At 40.8% G+C, this 24,628-nt stretch overlaps 2 protein-coding genes across 2 annotated transcripts; one reads left to right on the top strand and one right to left on the bottom strand.

Annotated features, from left to right (window-relative positions):
* The first annotated feature begins 3,420 nt into the window (after nucleotides 1-3,420).
* FARSA (phenylalanyl-tRNA synthetase subunit alpha) lies at nucleotides 3,421-17,818 on the top strand. Its single transcript, XM_070938250.1, has 13 exons — nucleotides 3,421-3,619; nucleotides 6,503-6,640; nucleotides 6,826-6,924; nucleotides 7,142-7,260; nucleotides 7,781-7,873; nucleotides 8,267-8,395; nucleotides 8,670-8,785; nucleotides 9,670-9,754; nucleotides 10,436-10,535; nucleotides 10,700-10,868; nucleotides 10,984-11,061; nucleotides 14,962-15,076; nucleotides 16,171-17,818. Exons 1-13 carry the CDS (start codon nucleotides 3,434-3,436, stop codon nucleotides 16,274-16,276), a joined length of 1,533 nt encoding a protein of 510 aa, XP_070794351.1. The 5' UTR covers nucleotides 3,421-3,433; the 3' UTR covers nucleotides 16,277-17,818.
* SMIM44 (small integral membrane protein 44) lies at nucleotides 16,980-23,684 on the bottom strand. The gene is made up of 3 exons (XM_070938251.1): nucleotides 23,584-23,684; nucleotides 20,164-20,474; nucleotides 16,980-17,164 (listed from the first exon to the last, which is right to left on the bottom strand). The coding sequence occupies exons 2-3, from the start codon at nucleotides 20,414-20,416 to the stop codon at nucleotides 16,980-16,982; spliced, it is 438 nt and encodes a 145-aa protein (XP_070794352.1). The 5' UTR covers nucleotides 20,417-20,474; nucleotides 23,584-23,684.
* Nucleotides 23,685-24,628: the final 944 nt, after the last annotated feature.

Genomic DNA, 24,628 nt, shown 5'->3' with positions numbered 1-24,628 from the left:
CATATGACGGCTGTGGCCAGGGGGGCTTTCTATCAGGTTCGCCTGATATGCCAGTTGCGTCCCTTTCTGGATTGGGACTCCCTACGCACGGTCACTCAAGCACTCGTCACTTCCCGCCTGGACTACTGCAATGCTCTCTACATGGGCTCCCCTTGGGATGCACCCGGAGGCTGCAGTTGGTCCAGAATGCGGCTGCGCAGGGGATTATGGGAGCGACGGGGCGCTCCCATGTGACACCTCTCCTGCGCGAGCTGCACTGGCTTCCTGTGGTCTTCCGGGTGCGCTTCAAGGTGTTGGTGATCACCTTTAAAGCGCTCCATGGCTTAGGACCGGGGTATTTGCGAGACCGCTTTCTTCCGCCAATAGCCTCCCACCGGCCGGTTCGCTCACACAGAGGGCCTCCTCAGGGTGCCGTCGGCCAGACAGTGCCGGCTGGCGACCCCCAGGGGGAGAGCCTTCTCTGTGGCGGCACCAGCCCTCTGGAATGACCTGCCCCCTGAGATACACACGATATCAGACCTCCGTACTTTTCGTCGGGCCCTGAAAACACACTTATTCCATCTAGCCGGGCTGGCTTGATCCCATCCTCTTAGTTTTAATTGATTTGGTTTTAATCTGGGTTGTTTTAAATTATTTGGGCCAAAATTATTTAATTGTTTTTAAATTGTTTTTAAATTGTTTTTAAATTTTGTATACTATGTTTTATTTTGGCTGTGCACCGCCCTGAGTCCTGCGGGAGAAGGGCGGTATAAAAATAAAAATAAATAAAAAATAGATGAATAATAAATATGAGCCAGCAAATTCACAAGTTGTGACTGTAGAGGTTTTACAATAACTTTTAAATTTCTATACCTCTGCTATACTGGAATCAATTGAAAGGACTTTTGAAAATTATAATTTGGAGAATAAAATAAAAATGATTTGCTGGCTGGAAAAGAGGAAGAAAATCAAATTAATTTGTCTTTGGAGCAGGGAAAAGAGTCTGTCAGGGACACAATGGAAGTTACCACATTGAAAACAGAAGTTTTGGCAGAGGCTTCTACGCAGTTAATTGAAAAGCAGCAAATAGACTCTTTCCTGCAGACTGATAAACTTTATCGCGACAATTCTTGGTTTTACAAACAGAATCAACTTTTAAGAGAGGAAGTGACTGATTATATAAGCAGGAAGAGTCGAAATGGAGGTTTCAAAATGAAGGAGACAACTTTTAGGAGAGAGTGATCTTCAAAGATGCATCAGTCTCAAATCTACATCCAAAAATTTTCAAAAATAAAAGCAGGAGGAGGAGCAATGCTGAAGGAAAAAGTATTATTGAAAATAACTTTACAAAAACTTTCAAAGAGACATCAATCTCAAATCCAAATTTTAAAATTTTCAAAAATAAAAGGAGGAGCAATGCTGAAGAAGAAAGAATTATTGAAGAAAAAGGACTGAAAAAAATACAGAAAGAAGGGAAGAATTGAAGATTAATTTTTTGGGGGGGAGGATTTTGGCTATAGGTTGAGAAGCTTAATTAAATTTGTATTTTTAAAGTTTACTCTAAGATAATAATATAGTGTGTTATTACAATTGGTTTTGAATATAAAAATGATAGCTTTTTAAGAGTTATCGAGGTAAAAATGATAGCTTTTTAAGAGGTATTGAGGTATTAAAATGGCTAATTAAAAATTTGAGGAATATTTTTTTGAAGGGCTTGAAATTTATATTTTGAGAAATGACTTAATATCTTATTGATGTATTAAGAGATTTTTAAAATGTTTAATATAAGATTATAGTATTTTAAAAATGTTTAAAGTATTAAAATGTTTAATTTTATGAAGGATTAAAGAGGATAAATGTCTAATTTAGAACTTTATTAGGGAGCAATGTTGATTGAGGAAGAAGGACTGGAAAAATATAGAAATGGTTAATTAAAAATTTAAGGGATAGTTTCCTGAAGGTTTTGGAATTTATATTTTGAGAAATGAATTAAGAAGGTCTTATTGATGCATTAAGAGGTTTTTAAAATGTTTAATATAAGATTATATTATTTTAAAAAGGTATAGGTGATAAAATGTTTAAAGTTTTAAAATGTTTAATTTAGAATTTTTAATGCTGAATAGTTAGAAATTGATAATTGGTTTATGAAGGAATAAAGAGGGTAAATGTTTAATTTAGAATCTTATTAGGGAGCAATGTTGAAAAAGAAAGGTGTTTGAGGGATGAAAATGAAACTTATCAGTGTTTGTTAATGCTTGTAATATTGGTAAAGTTACTGGATTATATACCAAGAAAAAGGCTTTTATATTCAGGAAGAAAGAATTTAACCCAACTGATTTTGAGAATTTACAAAAGGGAGGTTGATGAATTTGTAAAAGAGGAGTTAAAAAGTGTGAGGGAGTTTTAAACCTTGTAGTAGGTTAGTATATTTTAGCTTTTGCTTGTTAAATGTTATACCCCATTTTTGCTCTGGGAAGTGGGGGGTGGGGAGGGGGGGAAGGGTTGGGTTGGGACAAAATTGTTGAATAGATAAAGGTACAAATATAAAAGTAAATGTGGGGAAAATGTTACAACAAATGAAATGATAATATTAAGATATGATAAATATTGGAGGACTAAGAGGAAAAAAGATGTATTCAGATGATACACTGGTTATGTATTGTATGTTTATAAAAAAATAAAAACTTTTCAATAAAAAAAAAAAACTTCCAGTGATGGACACCCACAATGTCTGAAGGCAAGTTGTTCCAATGGTTAATTGTCCTGTCAGGAAGTTTATCCTTAGTTCTAGGTTGCTTCTCTCCTTGATTAGTTTCCATCCATGGCTTCTTGCCCTGCCTTCTGGTGCTTTGGAGGGCAAGACAAAAAACAATGGATGGAAACTGATCAAGGAGAGAAGCAACCTAGAACTAAGGATAAACTTCCTGACAGTGAAATCAATTAACCAGTTTTGAAGGCTTGCCTTCAGAAGAGATGCAAGACTTACAAGGAAACGCAAGGAGAGCTTTTAAAGAAGCAGACAATCAACAAAGGAAACGTATGTCTTTCACGTGTGCGAGGAATGTTTTGTTTTGCGTGGCTGTTTTTGTACGAAACACTTTTTAATGCACAACAATGAAATATTGCACTCTGTGCTTTACCTGAGACAGTGTACATTTAGCTTCTAAGTACGGATATTTAGCTGGCTTGGCGAGTGCCCAACCATGCTAAGGGAAAAACTGAAACGAGCATCTTTGAAACATTAACTCTTGAAATACTTCCTGCTCTGAGCATATGGTGGGCGAATCATTCTAGAGCGACCGCGCATCTACAGCCCGCTGGTTTTCGTGGGAAAAAAAAGCCGGTGATTCTGTGTAAAGGGAGGCTACGCAGCCCAGTTTTTGAAAATTGTGCGCTACTCATTACTTCCGCTTCCGGTCACCACCGGAAGTTCTCGTTAGAGTTGGTCGGGAAGATGTCTCCCACCGTGGCGGCAGCCACGACAGGCCCTGGTTCAGCGGCAGAGCTATTCTTACAGAGGCTGGAGCAAGTGACAGCTGACGGAGAAGCCGGACTCTGTAGCCTGGAAGCAGCAACAGCGCTTGGCCTGGAACACCAAGTCTTGGTGGGGGTCGTGAAGAGTCTTCAGTCGCTAGGAGAGGTAAGAAGGCAGAGCTGCGCCAGGCCACGCCCCTGAGTGGAGCCACGCAGTGTTAGATGCGGCGCCAAACCTCTTGCGGCAGAAAGGGGCGGGTCTATCAGCTGTCAGCCAATGGGCTAGAGACAGACTAAGGCTATGCCGACCAATGACATTGTTCATAGATTGCATCCTTGTGACTGTGCTGTCCAAGGCTACTCAAGAGTTGTTGGGGGCGGGGAGGGGGGAGACATCAGAAAGCCCCCAAAGCTGATCCCGCCAGTGTTTGTATTTAAAAACAGCGCGCTGTACCACAAACTTTTTGTTTTATGCCTTCACGCCTTTGTCGACTCCTAGGGATTGTCAGGACAAATCCCTGCAATTTTCTTGGCAAAGATTTTCAGAAGTGGTTTGCCAATTTTTTCTTCCTTGGGCTTTGAATGAGTGACTGGATCTGGTTTCGTCCCTAAGACAGAACTAGAACTCTCAGTGTCCTGGTTTCTAGCCTGGTGTCTTAATTATTTCACCAAATTAGTCCACCATGTTGTAGTCTTAACATTTTATGTGAACCCAAGCCTGCATCGTTATGGTCTTGGGTGTCATGGAAACCCCCAACATTGGCACAATTAAAAAGTCTCTTTGTCCTATAAACACAACTATTGATATCGTTCTTTTAATTTTTTGAATTGATTCTGTGGTGATCTTAGTGCAAATCTGACTCGCTTAAGAGGAAGCATCTCATTGCATTATGTATTTGAATGAGTGGGCAGTGTCAAACTTAAACTGGAGAACATGTTTAAAAAATCCTTAAGTTGTAATATCTGAAGTATCAGAATGAAATCAAGAATGAATTGTGTTTTTTGTGACTTGCTTTCTTTTTCTTTTTTCTTTTGGCATGCCAGCGGTTGTTTATAGTATCTTTGCTGCTGGAAAAGATCCTATGCAGCTGTTGGTGTAGCATTGGATAATAAACCTGATAAGTGGTAACAAGAGCTTTTATGGCATTAACATAGTCCTTATTGGTTGAATTGATAAAGCTGTAGCATATGTCTTGATATGACACATAGGGTAGGGGAAACTAGGACTCTCAGGCTGCCGTACATTTTGCTTTGCTCCTGGTCTTAGTCAAAAATGAATGGAATACTTTTAATTAAAAGTCATTGACACTCCATGTTTTTTGGAGCAGTATTATGTCATGATGGGAGAGAAAGTCAGTAAAATAAGGGTCTCTGGTGGAAATAGAATATGGAATCATAGGGCCTGGAAAGTACCTCGGAAGTCTTTTAGTCAACCTTCTGCCGTCCCGGTCAAATGGTTGTCTAGTCTGTTTTTGAAAACCTTCAGTTATGGAGCACCCAACAACTCCAGGAGGCAAGCTTTCCACTGATTAATTGCTCTCACTGTCACAGAATTTCTCTGTACTTCCAGGTTGGATCTCTCTTTAACAAGCTTCTACCCATTATTTCTTGTCCTGCCTTCTGGTGCTTTGGAGAATAAATCAATCGCCTCTTCATGTATGCTTATGTTCATAGTTCATGTTATGTCTATGGAGAGTCTCAGTCATCCAGGTCATGATTATCCCAAAGGTGCTTATTCAGGAGGCAACTGGAATTTATTGTTTTTCTTTGAAGGTGTTTCGCTTCTCATACAAGAACTGGAGAAATGAAACACCTTCAAAAAAAAAATATCCAGTTGCCTTCTGAAAAAGCACCTTTGTGACAGTTCATGTTATGGTTATACATGTACACAATGCTAAATAGATTGCTATAATTTCATCAGATTCTAAAGTAAAACCAATATTTTGCTCACCTTTTCCTTGTTAATTTCTGTTGTGACCTTCAAGGGAAGAAGAAATATAGTACAGGTATAGTCCTTAACTTACAGCAGTCCATTTAGTGACCATTCAAAGTTACAACAGCACAGAAAAAAGTGACATAACTGTTTTTCACACTTATAATCATCACAGCATCCCCATGGTCATGTGATCAAAATTCAGGTGCTTGGCAACTAAGTCCTATTTATATTTGCAATATCCCAGGGTCATGTGATCATCTTTTGTGATCTTCTGACAAGCAAAGTTGGTGGGGAAGCCATGTTATTAAGTTAACAACTGCAATGATTAACAACTGTGGCAAGAAAGGTCGTAAAATGGGGCAAAATTCACTTAACATCTATATCACTTAACAACATAAATTTTGGGCTCAATTGTAGTCGTAAGTCAAGGACTACTGGTACACTGTACCTTACCCACCAGCAACTACTAAATCTGAGCTGCAAAAAAACCAGATGATACTAGATTCTTGCAAAGTTTTTTAAAAAACCTCTTCCATATAATGCTCATTTGCAGCCTAGATTTGATAGTCCTAATCTCATCATAAGTATTTCCAGTTCCCCAATTACATTTGATTAAAACTTATTGAAGAGTAATTAGCTCAGAAAAGGAAATTGCAGTGGAAGATTATTCTAAAAATGCTAATAAGAAAACTTAGTAATTGAATTTGGCCCTGATATATATGCATTCAGATTCTCCTTAAATATTCCCACATATAACTCTTGCCTAATTCTCACTGAGAGGACTTCAATTTACAGGTGGGAATTTTATATGGCAAAATTTGAAGAATTCATATAAATGATAGAAAAGGAGTAAAACTAAGCTAGAATCTTCTAAATTCATGGATGTGCTTTCTTATATAAAAGTTAGCCATTTGGTTTTGTGAAACTTTAGGTATAAATATGTTATTTTTCCCACCAACAATCCAAGTAGGTACTGCAGGTCAGCAGAAGTTCTGAGGTATTTTAAAACTTTCTAAGAACTCCAAAGACTTATGATTCTTTTATCAAACTCAGCACTCTTGGCTTTTTCCCTATTTTTTTTGCCAAGGAAGGTATTTCTGATGTTCTTTTTAGGTGATCGAGGCTGAGCAACGTACATCCAAAACGTGGGAGTTGACACCTGAGGGCCAAGAGATTATTCACGAAGGAAGCCATGAGGTCCGAGTATTTAATAGCATCCCCTCTGAGGGTCTGCTTCAGAGTGAACTCATGGTAAAAAAAAATCCTCATTTCTATATACTTATTGTATTAAATTGTTACTGAGAAATTATTTGTTTGATGTTATCTGCTGTGGATCTATATTTAGCATGGATCTAAATTTAAGTAACTCCTTTTTTGCTGATTTGATTGTATGGCTTCTGATCTGATGGGATAATCTTTTCCTTGTTTTACTGTAGAAGCTGCCAAGTGGAAAAGTGGGATTCAGCAAAGCAATGTCCAACAAATGGATCCGGCTAGACAAGAGTTCAGAAAATGGCCCTCGGATATTCCAGGCAGTGAGTAATCAAAATTCCTATCTGTCTGGGATCCCTGTTTCTGTAGCATGTTATATTTTTGCTCCCTCACCCTCCAAAGTTGAACAAAAATAGTACATATTTAAGAACAAACTAAGTAAATTCAGGATTGCTTTAATACTTTTGAATCCAAGAAAAAAACAGGATGAGAGTGAGAACTTTCCGCTTCTATCCATTGTGAGTTTCTTTTCTCTCCTAGGTGGAATCTGTTCAGGACACTGTAAAAGAAAAGCTGCTTCAAGTTCAGAAGGGAGAAGCTAACTGTTTAGAAGAAAAAGATAAAAATGAACTGAAGAAACGAAAACTCTTAGCAGAAGTGTGAGTTTCAATTCTAATATCTTATGCTCAATGTATCTTTTGTTGTGTAAACTCTTCATACAAGTTTCTTGGGTTATGTTTCCTAGGTAAGAAAAGAGTTAGTCACACTGCAGTTAATTATTTCATTTACATTCTTATTTTTTCCAACAAGGAGCCATGGCCAGGGGGACTGGTTGAATAAATCTCTGGCTATGTGGATTTGAAAATGGATTAATGGATCTGTCTTTCTCATTAATTCCTACTCCTTGTGTTGATAATTCATTCCTTCTGGAGTTTTCACCAACAATTTGTTTTGTTTCACATATATTCTGTCCTGATTTGATTAATTTTTAAGGCAATTTGCTTTCATGCTTTCTGTACTGAGTACATATGAATACATTGTGTGTGTGTATGTGATTTATTAATTTAAGGAATTGCTCTAGTTTGCAAAGCTCTCATGGAATACTCATTGCAATAGAACTTTTAATGATTCTGCCCTCTTTCCAAGAGATGATGCATCAAAACTTGTGTTTCATTTTAGGACCATAAAGACATATTGGGTTAAAAAAGGAAGTGCTTTTAGCACAACTATTGCTAAACAAGAAACAGATCTTACACCAGAGATGATTGCCAGGTAAGCAACTCTGATGTCTCTTGTAGTATGGTCCTGGTTAAGCTTGGATCTGGGCCTACAAATTGCCATTTCTGTCTGGAATTTGCTTTTGATTTCTGCATGTGGACCTTGGTTCTTGGCTTCACTATATAGAATTAAGTTTCCCCCATCACAGTCTTACAGCTGATAGGTTGCTAAAATAGATTCATATCTTCAAACCCTTCCTGGCAAAATTCTTAACTTCCCTGTTTTCAATTGTGTTTGTGTTGCCTTTATATGAAGTTTAAAAAATGAGTGTGGTATTTTTTTAATGAAGATATATTATTGAAATGGAAGCTGTTCTCAAAGAAATCACAGCCTATTGCTAAATGAATTATCTTTCTCGTGTTTTCCTGTTTTCCCCCATCCTTGCAGTGGTTCTTGGAGAGATTTGAAATTCAAGTCTTACAATTTTGAGGCACTGGGCATTATGCCTGAAAGTGGCCATCTCCATCCATTGCTGAAGGTCCGCACTCAGTTTCGGCAGATCTTCCTTGAAATGGGGTATGTACTAAATAATATATAGGCAGGAGAAATATAGCTGCGGGAAGCCTTTAAAATGCCTACTCAGCTAGCTGGAAGAATTTAAGAAGAGTCAACTCAAACATACTCATCTTTGGGATTCAGTAACATTGTATGCAAAATCCAAGTAATTTATTTTTGTTAATTGGGTGTAAATAATTTCCTCTGAGAAGTAGCAGAGTACTTTGGCTAAATATAAGCTAGTCATGGGACCCATTCCCTTAATATTTAATTGAAACCTTTTTTCTCTCTTCAGTTTCACAGAAATGCCCACCAATAATTTCATTGAGAGCTCCTTCTGGAACTTTGATGCCCTCTTTCAACCACAGCAGCATCCAGCCCGAGACCAGCATGACACTTTCTTTATGAAGGGTTGGTTCCATTGTTCTAAAATATAACAACTTTTATCTCTTGTTATACCAGGGTGAAGAATATAAGTTTGGTCTCCTTTTAAGGCTGATTTGGAACTGCAGATTCCTATGCAGTTCCTACAGAGATCTGATCAGGCACTTGTATCTAGGGGCCACTTGGTTCCCATCTAAAATGTGTAGCTGCTATTTTAAATTGTTCTAAGTGAATTTTTACAAATTGAGCAATAATTGGAGAATTTAGGATGTTGTCTGCATGCTATGGATATGAACCAAACAGCTCCATGTGAGGAACCTGCCAACATAAGGAAGGAGTAAAACTGAAATGTAGTTGTATAAGAAAAGAACTAACGGCAATCCTACAGTGTAGTCTGCTGTTAACACTGCAAGTCAGAAGTTAAGATAAACATCCATCAATTTCTCCTTGTCCCTTCCCTTCCATAGAATTACGCTTTCCTTGGACAATGTCAAAAGTCCATTGCTTTTATTTCATTTCCCACCTTAGACCACTTCTCTGAATAAATACAGCATTCACATTTGTCCCAATTTGAATATTCTAAATCTAACTTTTTATCATTTCGTGAATGGGTATGACTACCATTTTGAGAAGTTGTAATGCATATTATTACATAATTCCAGGTGTATCCTTTGTTCCAAAAGGTTGGGGTCTTCTATAGAAATTATTCTTTTTAAGATGCTTTTTGTAAATATTCTAGGATGTGGCACCCATTTTTCTGTGGGAAATAATAGCTGCAATATGGTTTTACGTTCTTGCCTTGAGTCTGGACAATGATGAAGGCAGCAGCTATAAACTCTTCTTGCTCTTTTTGAGTGCATATGGAGCCTTTGCATGTCTGGATACTTTTCTACAAGTTTCATTTCTTTCAGATCCTGCTGAAGCAATTGACTTTCCCATGGATTATTTGAAGCGAGTAAAGAGGGTGCATTCACAAGGAGGGTACGGTTCTCAAGGGTGAGTTCATTAACATGCTTTGTCCTGACATTGTGCAAACCATATAGTAGAAAAGCATGAATAATTGTTGTGGAGAGTTCAGTGTAACAGCTGGCATGGAAGGACTTTTTTCTTGTTACTGAGTCTAGAACATAAAGGGAGATACTTTGCTGTGAAATCTGTGACATTAGAGAAGGCAAAGATGGGAGACTTGATACTGACACATGAATTCAGTAGTGGAATCCTAGCAGCTTTTGGAACTGGTTCATATTGAGTAAAAGTGTTATTGTATAGCAATAGCATTTAGATTTATATATCGCCCCATAGCGCTTTACACAACTCTCGGGGTGATTTACAATGCTAGCATTATTTACATATTGTCTCCAGCAATCTGGGTCTTATTTTACTGGCCTTGGAAAGATGGAAGGCTGAGTCAACCTTGAGCCCCATCAGCATTGAACTCCAGGCTTTGGGCAGAGTCTGCCTACTGTGCCACTAGGACTCTATACACTAGTGTAAGGGACAAAAGTCCCAAATATCTAATAGAAACGACAGAATTTTTAAACATTAGGTCTGGTGTATCAACTATTTTTTCTTGTTCTGCAGAGAAATTACATGCTGATTTCTCAAGTCATGTAACTCATATGAATTGCCTCCAATTCCTGCATTTTTATGTTAATCTATTCCCTTCCTCCCTTTCAGTTACAAATATGAATGGAAACTGGAGGAGGCTCGGAAGAATCTTCTTCGGACACACACAACAGCTGTCAGTGCCCGGATGCTCTATCGGCTGGCACAGCAGGTAAATACTAGGGGTGTTTTCTTTTGTAGTTTGAAGAATACTTGCTTTGCAAACTGTTGTTACAAAATATTTATGGGTTTAAAGCTGGTAGAACTTGATAAGCATAAAACTGGGTATTTGAATCAAATGAAAATGCCAAGCTACGATAATTGCTTCTACTACAGGAGAAGTTCACACCAACCAAATACTTCTCCATTGATCGTGTCTTCAGGAATGAGACACTGGATGCTACACATCTGGCAGAGTTCCACCAGATTGAGGGTGTGGTGGCTGATTATGGTTTGACACTAGGGGATCTTATGGGTGTCCTGAAAGAATTCTTCACCAAACTGGGTAAGAGATGGCGGAAAGTCAATGTGCAGGATAAAGGGCAGCAGTTTAGGCGATGAGCTTTTTAGGTGTTATTTTTCCTTTTCCCAGAAACCAGCTTCTTCTTTCTATGTAACAGGAATCACACAACTACGCTTCAAGCCTGCTTACAATCCTTACACAGAGCCCAGCATGGAGGTTTTCAGCTATCATCAAGGTGATTTTTTTTTTAAAAAAAAAAGATATATAAAAACAAAAGAATTGTGTAGTTGAAGCATAGTTTTGTTTATGGCAGAATCTGACTGCTCTTCCTTCTTCAAATTAAACTCTTTTCCCAAATAACCTAGTTGATTTACAAAACACCTTTGGCAGTAAAGATCAATCATGCAAAGTACTGGTAATAATGAAAGTAACTTGAGGACATACCAGTGAGTCTGTTTTCAGCTTACTTTCTTACCGGTAGAAAATGTTTGCTCCCAGTTCAGTCAAGAAGGCATCAGTTGCATGCCTATTGTCTTAAGAAAGAATCCCAACTCTTTTCACTGCACCCCCAGTGTCGGGGGTGCGCACGCGCTGTCTCTGAGCGATTGCGCACTCCGGCCCCCAATGCGTGACTCGTGTCCTGGGTTGTGTAGAGCCTCAGGCCCAGGGTCCGCGGCTGATGTTATGTAATGCCAGGTCGGTGGTTAATAAGGCCCCCCTCATCTGTGATCTTATTTTGGAGGGGGGTGCAGACCTGGCAGGTATTACGGAGACCTGGTTGGGCCAAGAGGGGGGGGTCCCCCTCGTTGAGATGTGCCCGCCAGGTTTCCGTGCATTTCATCAGCCAAGGGCCCAGGGGAGGGGTGGGGGAGTGGTGGTGATCATTAGGGAGAGTCTTTGTCCGAGGGAGACCACTGTTCCTCAGATAGCCGGATGTGAGTCCCTTTGTGTGAAGTGGGGCCGTGAGGTGCAGATGGGTTTGCTGATACGTACCTGGCTCCCTGCCACGTGGCAGCGACCCTGCCCGAGCTACTCGACGTCATTGCCGGGGTGGCAGTTGATACCCCCAGACTTATTGTCATGGGGGATTTCAACCTCCCATCTGCAGGTGAGTCGTCAGAGGTGGCTCGGGAGTTCATGGCTTCCATGACGGCCTTGGACCTGACCCAGTTAGTTCAAGGCCCCACTCACATAGGGGGACACACTCTGGACCTGATTTTTATCTCTGGTCAGTGGTTGAATGATCTTGGTAGAGGAGACCTAGATATTAAACCCTTGTCATGGACAGATCATTCACTCCTTCAACTAGACTTTCCTACCGCCTTCCCCCGCTGCAGGGAGACGGAACCGACCAGATGGTTCCGTCCCAGGCGCCTGATGGACCCCGAAAAGTTCCTGACGGAGCTTGGGCCGTTTCCTGAGACTAACACACGACTCGACTGAAGAGCTGGTGGCCGCCTGGGAAAGGGCGGCCGCTGGAGCTTTGGACCGCGTCGTGCCTTTGCGGCCTCTGACCCGATGCCGATCTCAATTGGCACCTTGGTTCTCTGAGGAGCTGAGAGAGATGAAGCGTCGGAAAAGACGCCTAGAGAGCATTTGGAGGACTAGTCAATCCGATTCCGACCGGACACAGGTGAGGTCTTATATCAAGACCTACCTAGTGGCGATAAAAGCGGCAAAATCTAACCATTTTTCCGCTCTTATCGCATCTGCAGAGAACCGCCCAGCCGCCCTGTTTAGGGTGACCCACTCCCTTCTTCGGGGGGGGAGTGCGGGAAGATCCCTTCCAGGGTCGTGCTGAGGATTTTGTGCAATTCCTGCACGATAAAGTCGCTCGGATTCGGGATGGCTTGGACTCCAATTGGATGAGTCCATGGGAGGAGACCGGGGCAGGTCTTGAGAATGTTATCTGGGAGGAGTTTGATCCTGTGACTCCCGAGGATGTGGACAGGGTTCTGGGTAAGATTAGTGCCGCCACATGTTTATTGGACCCGTGTCCCTCCCGGTTGGTACTTGCCTCCCGGGAGGTTACACGAGGCTGGCTCCAGGGGATTATAGGTGCTTCTCTGAGTGAGGGTGCCTTTCCTACCGCCTTGAAAGAGGTGGTAGTGAGACCCCTCCTCAAGAAGCCTTCCCTGGACCCGGCTGAATTAGCCAACTATCGTCCAGTCTCCAACCTTCGTTTTGTGGCGAAGGTTGTTGAGAGCGTGGTGGCACGACAACTTCCCCGGCACCTGGATGAAGCTATCTATCTAGACCCGTACCAGTCGGGCTTCAGGCAGGGGTACAGCACAGAAACGGCATTGGTCGCGTTGGTGGATGATCTCTGGAGGGCTCGGGACAGGGGTTGCTCCTCTGTCCTAGTCCTATTAGATCTCTCAGCGGCTTTTGATACCATCGACCATGGTATCATGCTGCAGCGGTTGAGGGGGTTAGGAATAGGGGGCACCGTTTTGCGGTGGTTCTCCTCCTTCCTCTCTGACCGCTCGCAGTTTGTGTTGGCAGGGGGGCAGAGGTCGACCTCGAGGCATCTCGCATGGGGAGTGCCGCAAGGGTCGGTCCTCTTGCCCCTCCTGTTCAACATTTATGTGAAGCCTCTGGGTGAGATCATCCGTGGTTTTGGGGTGAAGTGCCATCTGTACGCTGATGATACTCAGCTGTACATCTCCACCCCAGACCACCCCAACGATGCCCTTGATGTGATGATTCGCTGCCTGGAGGCCGTGTGGGTCTGGATGGGGAGGAACAGGCTCAGACTCAACCCCTCCAAGACCGAGTGGCTGTGGCTTCCGGCACCCTGATATAGTCAGCAGGTGCCATCGCTGACTATTGGGGGTGAATCTTTGCTCCCCACGGAGAGGGCTCGCAATCTGGGTGTCCTCCTGGACGTGCGGCTGTCTTTAGAAGAGCATATGACGGCCGTGGCCAGGGGGGCCTTTTATCAGGTTCGCCTGATTCGCCAGTTGCAGCCCTTTCTGGATCGGGACTCCCTACGCACGGTCACTCATGCCCTTGTTACTTCCCGGTTGGACTATTGTAATGCTCTCTACATGGGGCTCCCCTTGAAGAGTACTCGGAGGCTCCAACTAGTCCAGAATGCGGCCGCACGGGTGGTTATGGGCGCAATCCGTTGTGCCCATGTGACACCCCTCCTGCGCGAGCTGCACTGGCTCCCAGTGGTCTTCCGGGTGCGATTCAAGGTGTTGGTTACCACCTTTAAAGCGCTCCATGGCATAGGACCCGGGTACCTCCGAGACCGTCTTCTGCCACCAATAGCCTCCCACCGACCAGTTCGCTCCCACAGAGAGGGTCTCCTCAGGGTGCCTTCGGCCAAGTTATGTCGGCTGGCAACACCCAGGGGGAGGGCCTTCTCTGTGGGAGCCCCAGCCCTGTGGAACGAATTGCCCCCGGAAATTCGTAAGATCTCTGACCTCCGGGTGTTTCGCTGCGCACTGAAGACCCTGTTGTTCCGCCAGGCCGGACTATCAACACAATAGTTTTAAATTGGGGTATTTAAATTTTTTGGGGTTTTAAATCTGAGCCAATTTATTTAATTATTTTAAATTTTACATTGTTGTTTTGTCTGTGTTTTAAATCGGCTGTACACCGCCCTGAGTCCTTCGGGAGAAGGGCGGTATAGAAATAAAATTATTATTATTATTATTATTATTATTATTATTATTATTATTATTATTATTATTATTATTTCAGCCATTAATAATTCCTTTACGACTCACATAATTGCAAAAAATTGAAAATGCACTATAAATGAGGACACTTCCACAAAGTGTTAACACACTTTAAAAACATACTTTGTCATCATCTGTTTGTTGGAGTTCCTCTTTGAGGTCCTTGATATTTAAAGGAAATATCCCCCTATAAACAAAACACTTTTCAGAACACAATGAACACATTTTCAGTCTTTCAGATTAAATGGGTACTGACATATTCCTTTCTGCCTCTCTTTGTCAGGGAGGAACCTGTATTTCTATATTGCTCAGAATCCCAGCAGAAAGTGCTGAATGGATTCCAGTAACCAGGCTTGAGGTCTACTCAGTAACCTGAAACCCTTGGCTTTGTGTATCCCCATTCTCACTTTGTCAGCTTAACTCTAGATATTTCCATTTTCTTTCAGGATTAAAGAAATGGGTGGAAGTGGGAAATTCAGGAGTCTTCCGCCCAGAAATGCTACTGCCTATGGGCCTGCCTGATGGGGTGTCTGTCATTGCCTGGGGACTATCTCTAGAAAGGTGAGTGTCTTGGAGAATCAGTTAAGCTGCCTTGTGCTGTCTGGGCCTGCCAGAAGTCTCTAAAGGCCAAGGGCTACTTATATTTGTGAGAGAAACTACGAAGTACTTCCCATAACTCATATTATCCCTTTCTAGGATAATTAGCAGATGAAACTAATCTATGGGAAGCTTCAATTTGCAATTTTTAATTTAGATTTATTTAAACAATACAAGAATAACTGTTAAAGTCAATCTCAGCTAATAACGACAAATTGTACACTAAGAGAACTAAAGAGTAATTCTGGGGGAAAAAGACAAAAAAGAACACAACTGCAGAACCAACCAGAGATAGCACTGACCTTCAAACCAACCCACACAAACCCCTCATCAGGTCACCTCCCAATGACCCTCACCTACCATCACAAGACTCTCACTGATGACTCACACCTGACCCATCACAAGACCCTCACATGACATACCCACCCCTGAAGCTCTTATAAACAGAAGAACGCTGACATTGATATCCCTCTAAACTCCACTGAAAATGTTACCTAGCCTGGTAATGAAACATTCAGAAACCAACCCACAAGCTCAGAGAATGAACCTTCACCCTCAAAGAACCCAATATATTGATACAATATATAAGCATTTGTCTAATAAAATCCTATTTAAGAAATCATTAAAGTCAACATTTGAACCAATTAAATCTCTCTAGTATAGGAAAGATGGTAACCAAACCTTTTACTTTTAAAATTCATCCACTTCCTTTGTTCACACATAATCAGATAGTACTTTTAGATCAGGCTAGATTAGTTCAGTATCTTGGTCCATAGGATTTCAGTCCAATCTGGACTGAATTCTAGGGGTACAATAGATCCCCAGTGGGTGGGGGGAGATAGGTGGACATTGTATTGTGAATTCTTTTCTAACTGTCTGTGTGTTACTTGTCCTTTATCTTGTTTCCATTGTGATTCAGTGCATTATTATTGTCTTTTGCAGGGAGGGGGAGTAGTTAGGAACTGCTTCAGATTGTCTGCTGTTTTGAAAGAGTGTGCACTTATAGTTAAATTGTTTCCAACAAATTCTTTGTGAGACTTTTCTCTGTTCTCTTCCAGACCCACCATGATCAAGTATGGCATCAATAATATCCGGGAATTAGTTGGTCACAAAGTCAATCTGCAGATGGTATATGACAGCCCACTTTGCCGCTTGGATGCCTAGGGCTAAGAAACCTGCTGCTCTCTTCAAATCTCCTTATTTATTGCCACTGCTCTTTGCCAGTGAGCAGATTGGACATCTGTACTCCACACTGCTTGCTGCTGTAGGGAAAGTAACAAGACCATAGGGAAGGCACCTAGTCTTCATTTAGCAACATCTTGGATCAAGATTGAATGGATTCTCCTAGTCATAGTCCTATTTATGCGTACATTAAATATGTCTCAACATGAAATTGGAATGTAGTAATTCAAATGAATAAGGGCAGTTTCAGTTATCTGATTTCCTTGTAATGCAACTGGGCCATCATGCCATCAAGGTCTTTGGAATGAAAAAAAAAATTGATCTCTCATTGTCTTCATTGTTTCAATAAAGTTCTGGCAATATTTTTATTTTTAACAGTTACGAGTAAAAGAAAGAATCCTAATGTGCAATGGGAATCTGTGAACCAGCAATGGAGATGGAAAAAAGCAGCAGCTGCTTGACTAAGGATTGGTGACCATTGATTTATGAACTAAAATATCCCAATTAATGACCATAAAAAAAATTCAGAAGGGCAGTCTCTAGGCTGATGTTAAAAGGTGGAATCACTACAACAAAGCAGCTTATTCACCTATTTAACCTGCCTCTTTTTGCTATGATGAGACTTTCCCTTACAGTTCTGGGAGCCTTGTTTGTCATAGCCTTATTCTGTAAGACTATTTTGTCTTCATCTTTGTAGTCCCGATGTCATATGCGGAGCTGTTTCTAGAGTTATATGTACTTCCTCAGCCTGGGTCTGGGAACATGTGCAGGTGGGATTTCTACTCAAATATGAAGGCTGGAAACCTGAAACAGTTGAGGGCTCTGATTCATCCTTGTCTGGATCCTCTGGCTGTGGCCCCAACAGGCAGTCTAGAAAGAGAAATAGAAGAGAGCATATCAAGCAGCCTCAGAGACTCTGTTTTATCCTAATTTTTATTGAGTAGTGGTAAAAATGACACATAGCCACACCATGTAATTGATACGCTATCGGTAAATTCCTATAATAAAGGAAAGTTGGTAACTTTCTGTGATAGTTTCAGGCTTTTATGATTGAAATATTTCTTGCAAATCTGTGTTCTACAAGTTCCATATTATAGTCATTTCCCATGCTTGAATATAGCATGTAAGTTAACTGAAAGTGCAGGGGTCAGTATAATTGAGTTAAATTCCTAGCTCTGCAGTAGTAAAAAGTTTAATGATTGTAGTTCATTGGTAGTTATGAACTGAGTTTTAGTGTTGTAGCACTTAACAGAAGAATTCTAGTGATTTTCTGCTACATTTTCCAGGTCAGGGAATAGGCCTGACTTTGGGGAAGGGAGGGGTCAGGAATTCCAGAAAATGTTGGAAATATTCTGTAAGAGAAGCAACTATCAACAATCAATTTCCTCCAGTGTTGAAAGGAAAGCAAAACACATGAGCCATTGGTTATTTTTTTTCAAATAACTTAGACCTACAAACCTCAGAAATCCAAAACCTGTGTGATATTATCTGTTGTGACCACATTAAAATTGAACTCAGTGAAAATTGCCTCTTCTAGATTTTAGTATTTTATGACACAATTTGCAGTAATTATTATGGTTCATTACACAATCAACTAGATGTTTACACTGGATTTGGTATTTTTACCCATGTATCGAGTCCTTCCCTAAGACGGGATAAGTTTTTTTATGGTGTTATTTTTACGATTTCTTATTTTCTGGGCCCCATAGCTTAGTATGGGATTTGAAGCTAATCTTTTAAGAAATAACATGAACTTGCCTATATCTCATGCACCTCGACTTCTGCAAGAGAAGAAACCACAATTCTTACATGTCAGTAGTATGAAGTGATAGGTATGCTGGGGATACCCTTCACACTTGAAAATGTATTTCCTTGTTTTGGACTTCAAGTTTTGCAATGCAATGTCTGGCTTTAAATATTACTAATGTGTATTTGCCATAAAAGCATATTAATATATATTTCTTTGTATTTGAAAGTGCAAATTAATGCAAACACAGGATAGACAGATTTATAATCATATTCAAAACTGACATACATTGAAGAACAGCATAGAATAAACACAATTCTAGAATTGCACCAAATATAGTATTTACAATCACTACTATAGGTTATTTAGGTGGTGTGAACATCCATTTAGTTTTGCAGTATTTCTGAGTACAGATCTACTCCCTATTTGCCTTTCATTATATCAGGGGAAAAGAGTCTCACCCATGATGCATTACATATAGGGGGAAATTCTATAACTGTTTATATGTTGAAACAGTAATTCACAGAATTCTTGGAGAACAAGTCTTAAGAGAGCCTTATAGAATGTCTAAAGCATTCTCCAGCTCAGATATTAAATTCCAGTTGATCATACTGAGAAAAAGATGGTTTGTCTTAGGTTTTGTATATTGAGATGGTACAAGGGCAGAGAAGAGTACAGAATTTATGCTCCTCACCATTTCAGTTGTAAGAGTACATGTCTCTTTAGGCCTATAAATATATTCCTGAAATAATAGGTAACATTTACTGAAAGAAAACCAGTAGAGAATTAAGATTAATTATGATTCTGTGGTTGTCTTCTATGCCTGGCATCATACCACCTTTTCCCATGATGAGCAATCAGTACATCACTCAAAAATAAGACAAGTAATCCTCAATTTACAGCCATTTGTTCAGCAACTGTTGGAAGTTAAGGTGGTGCTGGACAAAGGGAATTATTACCAATCCCCAAAGTTACAGTTGTTGCAGCACCTCTGCAGTCATTTGATCAAAATTTGGGTGCTTTGCAGCCTACCAGCCCTTATGAAATATCACAAGGTAATTTCAGTTCCCTTACCTACCTCTTTCCCCAACCCATCTGATTCCCTGCATTCTATGGCCCCTGCCACCCTCGCCATCTTGTTCCAGCTGATCAAACATGCTCTGCCTGGTCCTTTGTGAGGCAGTTGTTGGCTTTCTTCCCCAGATCATGTGTGGCAGTTTCCTCACAACACCTGGGAAAGATGGACTTATGTGGAGCAAGAAGACAGCAAAAGTCGTCTTTTGGGTTGTGGAGTACAAGGTGGATGTGAAGCGTAGGGTGATGAGAGGACCTGCACTCAGACAGCTGGAATGGCTGCAGTTTTGCATAGTACTCTGACTCAGGAGCTTCTTGCAATCCCAGAGCTGTATCCCTTTGGGTCTTTCTGCTGGGTCAGGCTGGGGCAGCTGAAGTCTCAGATCTGCAGCTCAGCAGTTTTTTGCAGTCCCAGAGCCATGGCATGCCAAGAAGCCCGAGTCATAGTATGGCTAACAGCCCTAGAACCATGTAGTTCTGGGGGTGCTTGCTGCCCCAAATGGCAGACTACAAGGTAGCCAAAAGGGGAGTTGGATGGAATTGAAAAGGAAGCTGTCTCTTGGAAGAATCTAGGGTTGGGAGGACCAAGTCCAAAATGGCTTAGATTGGAAGAGGTCCTTGGCTATCAACTGTGGAATATGGTTAACAACAACAATGGGAAGTGCTGGGATCACCATTACTAAGCAATGTAGTCTAGGGGTGGGTTCCACTTACCTTTACTACCGGTTTGCAGTGGGAGCACAGAAGCTTCTGCGCATGCGCAGATCACCCATGATGACGCCGTGGCGGGTGGGCGGAGCCTCCCACTGGTTTTACTACTGGTTCTATAGAAACGGACCGAACCGGGAGCAACCCACCATTGATGTAGTCACATCATCATGTTGTGATTAATAATTGCATCGCTTAGTAAATTCTGATCCCAATTCTAGTTGTAAGTCAAGGACTACCTATAGTTTATATAGTTATAATGAACTTAGCTTTTTGCAATAGAACTTGCATTTAAAAGCTGTACATCTTAAAGTGGTTGCCTCAGCAGCACTGTCCTTACCTGCTAGGTCATGAGCCAGGTCCTTGATTAAATGACCAACAATAGCATAGGCCACGCTCACTATCACCATAACAGCCATGAGCATATAAAGCACAGCCTTGGGCACAGGGATGAAATCAAGAGATGGAGGCTGGTAGTCACTGTAAAGGGGCTGCTCATCAGAGGAAGAGGAATACTGAGATAGAAGGGCCATGGTCTCTGTATGATTTGAGATGCTGATGTTTGTTAGCTGTATCTGTGAGGCAAATTCCATACTCTGGCAATGTTGAATCTGGCTGCTTGTGAAAGGAGACTGCACAGCCTTTGATTATCTGAAACATAAGCAAGAAGTAATATGTTTTGGTTAGTATGGATCATGCTTGGTTATTAGTAGCTTGACATAAACCATGGATTTGTCAAATCGTTTCCCCATATCAGGAATTTGGGGCTGATGAGCTCGTTTGGATTTCTAACCATGTGTTCAGGATATTTTCATTAAAAAGTTGTTTTGAAATACCATTATGATATTATCCCTAGTCCTTCTCTTTGTTAGACCATTCATCATATGGTTTAGTCTCCAGATCCCTTATAATCTTTGTTGCTCTTCTCTGTACTTTGTTCTTTTCTGCACTCTTTCTAGGATCTCTTTTGTATTATAGTGACCAGAATTGGATGCAGTATTCCAATATGATGGATAAAGCAGTGCAAAATCCTGCTACAAGAAGGTAAATTTGTTGCTTTCTGCTATATATACTCTACCTCAAATGCTCTATGTGCCATTGATATTTAGCAAAGTATCTGGCATCATCTATATTTTTATGAATGTCTTTAGATTCAAACAGGACCTATAGGCAGTCTTAAGTTACAAAAACAAATACTGTAGTAGTTATACCCTGCTGCTTCTCTTCATATGACAATCTGTAAGAACTAATAAAGAATTAAAGAATTAACACAACCATTTTGTGCTAATCATGCTCAAGCTCACTAATTCTCTTTAATATTCTAATATTTGGGGAACATTTCTGTACCCTTTAATAGAGCAACTTCAACTAGGTGGCAGGAAAACTAAGTGGTAGAGTACCCACCAGTTATTTAATATGTTCATACCAAAAGGAAGATGCAAATTTAATACAATCTGTTGTATTAATCTGGTTAGTCTTCAACACCAATTCTGTCAGTGCTTTGCAAATGACATGGCTGCCTAGGGTGTTTTGTAAATTCATTTGGGATAAGTTATGGTTCATTGTATTTGGCACTCTTGAAAACTGGATTGAATTGATTTGGTTAGCAATTAATCAAGGCAGCCATTACAAGTCTTTAAAGTGTTTTATGCACTCCTGTAATCTGAATTTCCTAATCTAGTGTTCTCCCTATAAGTATTGCTATAAATATTGCAATTATTGATAAAGTTGGTTCCCAAAAACTAATATTTTTAAATGAAAATTTATTTCAATTTTTGCTACCAAATGCCTGATTTTTTACTACCATAGAACAGCACAGCTCTTCTCCTACAGGAATATGACAATGAGTCTTTATGGGATTACCCGGGGTTATCTACCGTCTGTCCTCCATCCCCAGTGAAATGCCTCCTAAGCTTGAAGTGGGGAATATCTGTTTCCTCAAAGCCTCCACCCAACATCCCCTCCTAGGTGTGCTCTACAGATTATTTGCCATGGGAAAGCAGAGGGAGAAAGTAGGCAACTAGAGGACCTGAACAATAAGGTGTCCTACATCAAACAATGAAAGTATTATATTGCAGATTGGTGCAGAGGGGTTAGTAAGAAATTCAATTTATGGGGGGGAATAATATAGTTTCCTACAGTAATCTGTCTCAGCCCAGTTGGCCTCCTGAAATGAAGTACTTTAGCTCATATAATCCACAACCAGAATACCTGTTTTGATGTGGAATTAAGGGAGTTTAAAGATCAGCACACAAGTTATCAGGAATTTAGTTGAAGCTCCCATTTCAGAAAATTGTGTTACTTTTGTTTACTTATTCTTACCTTTCCTGGGCAATTTACAACTACACATAAGATAATACTTTTTTCCCTTATGGTTAATACTATCAATTATTTGGTATCCTTAAGCACCTGCAAAAATTATATCCAAATCCTTTCACTCTGGCATAATTAATTGCCAAGCCCTGTTGCACTTTACAAAACAGCAAGTATATATATATGCTTCTATGAACTTGTGTCCACTTCATTACATTTATCCTGCCATTTGAATTTGTTATTTATACAACAGATCACTGTTAATGAACAAGTAATTATTTTATACTCTAGTCAGTCTAACTGAGCCTGACCAGTTGTTTGTACACATTAGATCTTAATTCCTTAAAGAGTTATCACTTTGATCCATCTGGAAATATCCTGACTTGGAAGCTCTTTTCCTTGATCCCCAATATGTATGAATTCTCTAAAATAATTTAATAGTGAGGAAAATGCTCTGGGTCTGCTTATAAACTTTTATAATATGTAGACAGAGGTGGCTTATTGCCAGTGATTGAACCTGCCACTTCTGGTAACACTGAATTTTGTAGGCTTTGCCAAGAATTAAGGTCTATTCCAAAACAATTATATTTTGCAGGTTGTTGCCATTGTCAAACAAAAATGTTTATTTCCCCTTAACATGGGGGCAAGCTGGTGGGTTTGATTCTATAGATTAAGGAAACCACTAAAAATATTTGGTGAGTGACCTAATGCTAAAAAGTTTGTGCCTTATGTTATTTCTATATCTACAGCTCATGTTAGTGATGTTTTGCTCCTTTTTTATTACAAATATTACATCTGAGTGATTCAGTGCTATTCATGTCTTTTCAGCAGTATTTTATGGCTTTAAAAAATGCTCACAAGGTGCCTATTTATTGAAAACAACCAAATTTTCATTTGCTGAAAAATACTATCCTGGCTGTCTTAGTTAATGTCAGTAAGGTTGCTGAGCAAAGAGCAAGGGCTTTGTGGAATCCCATTCCTTTTCTCCTAAGCCTCCAAGCATATTAAGATTTACAAACCTTAAAATAGCTGCCCTTTTCTCTGGTTGTTTTAGTCCTTAGGCAGTTATGGTTTAAACATGGCAACACAACTGGTGTTCCAGATCTGACCCCTCTAAATGAATAATCCTCAATGATCAGCTTTGGTTTATCTCTGTCAATACACGGGCAGAAAAAGCTTCGTTCAAAGAGATCCAAGCAGCTCTTCGAAAACATTCACCAAGCCAGAGCAGCCAATGGGTTCCCCTGTCCTTGGGGGCCCGTTCCAGCCAGCGAGCAGATGCAAAGCCGGTTCTCCCAGTAATACTTATGCGTAACTTGAAGAGAGGTCCAGAAACATCTGAACACCCTACCATAATTCTTCCTTGATGCCCATAGCGCAAGGTTTGTATTCGCAGGCTGCACGGTTATGAAATGTCTCTTCCCCGCCTCCCCTTCCCAAACCTCACCGGAGTGGCGGGATTTCTCCACCTCGAAGGCGCTCGAGCGGTCTTCTTCAAGTTTTGCAGTTGCAGCAGTTAGAAAGCGGCAAAGCGCTGTCCCCCGATAGAAGTCAGGCAGCGCGAGAGATTAAGAAACGGTAGGTTTAGCTCGCCTTCCTCCATCTGAAAAGCTGGTAGAAGACATGCCGGGGAAACCCGGAGGAAAGGCTCCACCTACTTTGTGATGTCATTGAAGAGTTCCCTTATCGGTGGATTTAGTTTAGCTCTCGAAAAAAAAAAAAAAACCCAGTACAGCGTTAGATGAGAAATCATAGCAATTGGCTCGCTCGGGCTGTTAAACTAAAAGAGAAGAAAGGTCCGAATGCATTTTTTCCCTAACCATTCTGAGGATTTCCCCAAACTTCCTCTCTAAGAAGCTCCTGGATCTTCATATGCTGGATCTGCTGCCCACTATAACATTCATTACCTTTTGGGAAACTTGGTAGTTTCTGCTGCTGCCACTGTCTTCTAGGGACGTGGCATTCATCCTGTTATATGATTTGCTGTCTAATTGCACTTCCAATTTGGAAAATGTTTGTGCAAAAACAAGTTCGGTATAGTGGTTAAGGTAACAGACTAGAAATGGATTTGAAGATTTTTTTTACATTGATACATATACATACATACATACATACATACATACATACATACATACATACATACATATGCATAGTCTCCTCCCCCTCCCAGGTACTGTGTCTGCCTAAATGGGCTTATTATTCGCCCTAATTGAGGGAACCTTCTCTCTCCCCCCCCCCTTTTTCTTCCCCTCTTCCTTCTTCCCCTTTCCTTCTTTCCCTTTTTCATCGGGACTTACTTGAATATGATCTTGAGTATAAGACTTTGCCAAGGATTTTCCATCTTCGCCCCTGGCATGACTCATAGACTGACTGATAGATTGATAAATCTTTTTTTCCGACCATGGTCAGCCAAACTGATGCAACTGTTGAGGGGTCCTCTATTACATCATGACTCTTGTCTGTGGGAGAACTTTTTCAATCTACGGCCCCGT

This window comes from Pituophis catenifer, unplaced genomic scaffold (genome assembly GCF_029215685.1).
Source record: "Pituophis catenifer annectens isolate HBS135680 unplaced genomic scaffold, rPitCat1.0.hap2 SCAF_2, whole genome shotgun sequence".
NCBI lineage: Eukaryota > Metazoa > Chordata > Lepidosauria > Squamata > Colubridae > Pituophis > Pituophis catenifer.
The sequence above is the reverse complement of the archived record's forward strand: the minus strand, read 5'-3'. Positions and strand labels throughout refer to the sequence as shown.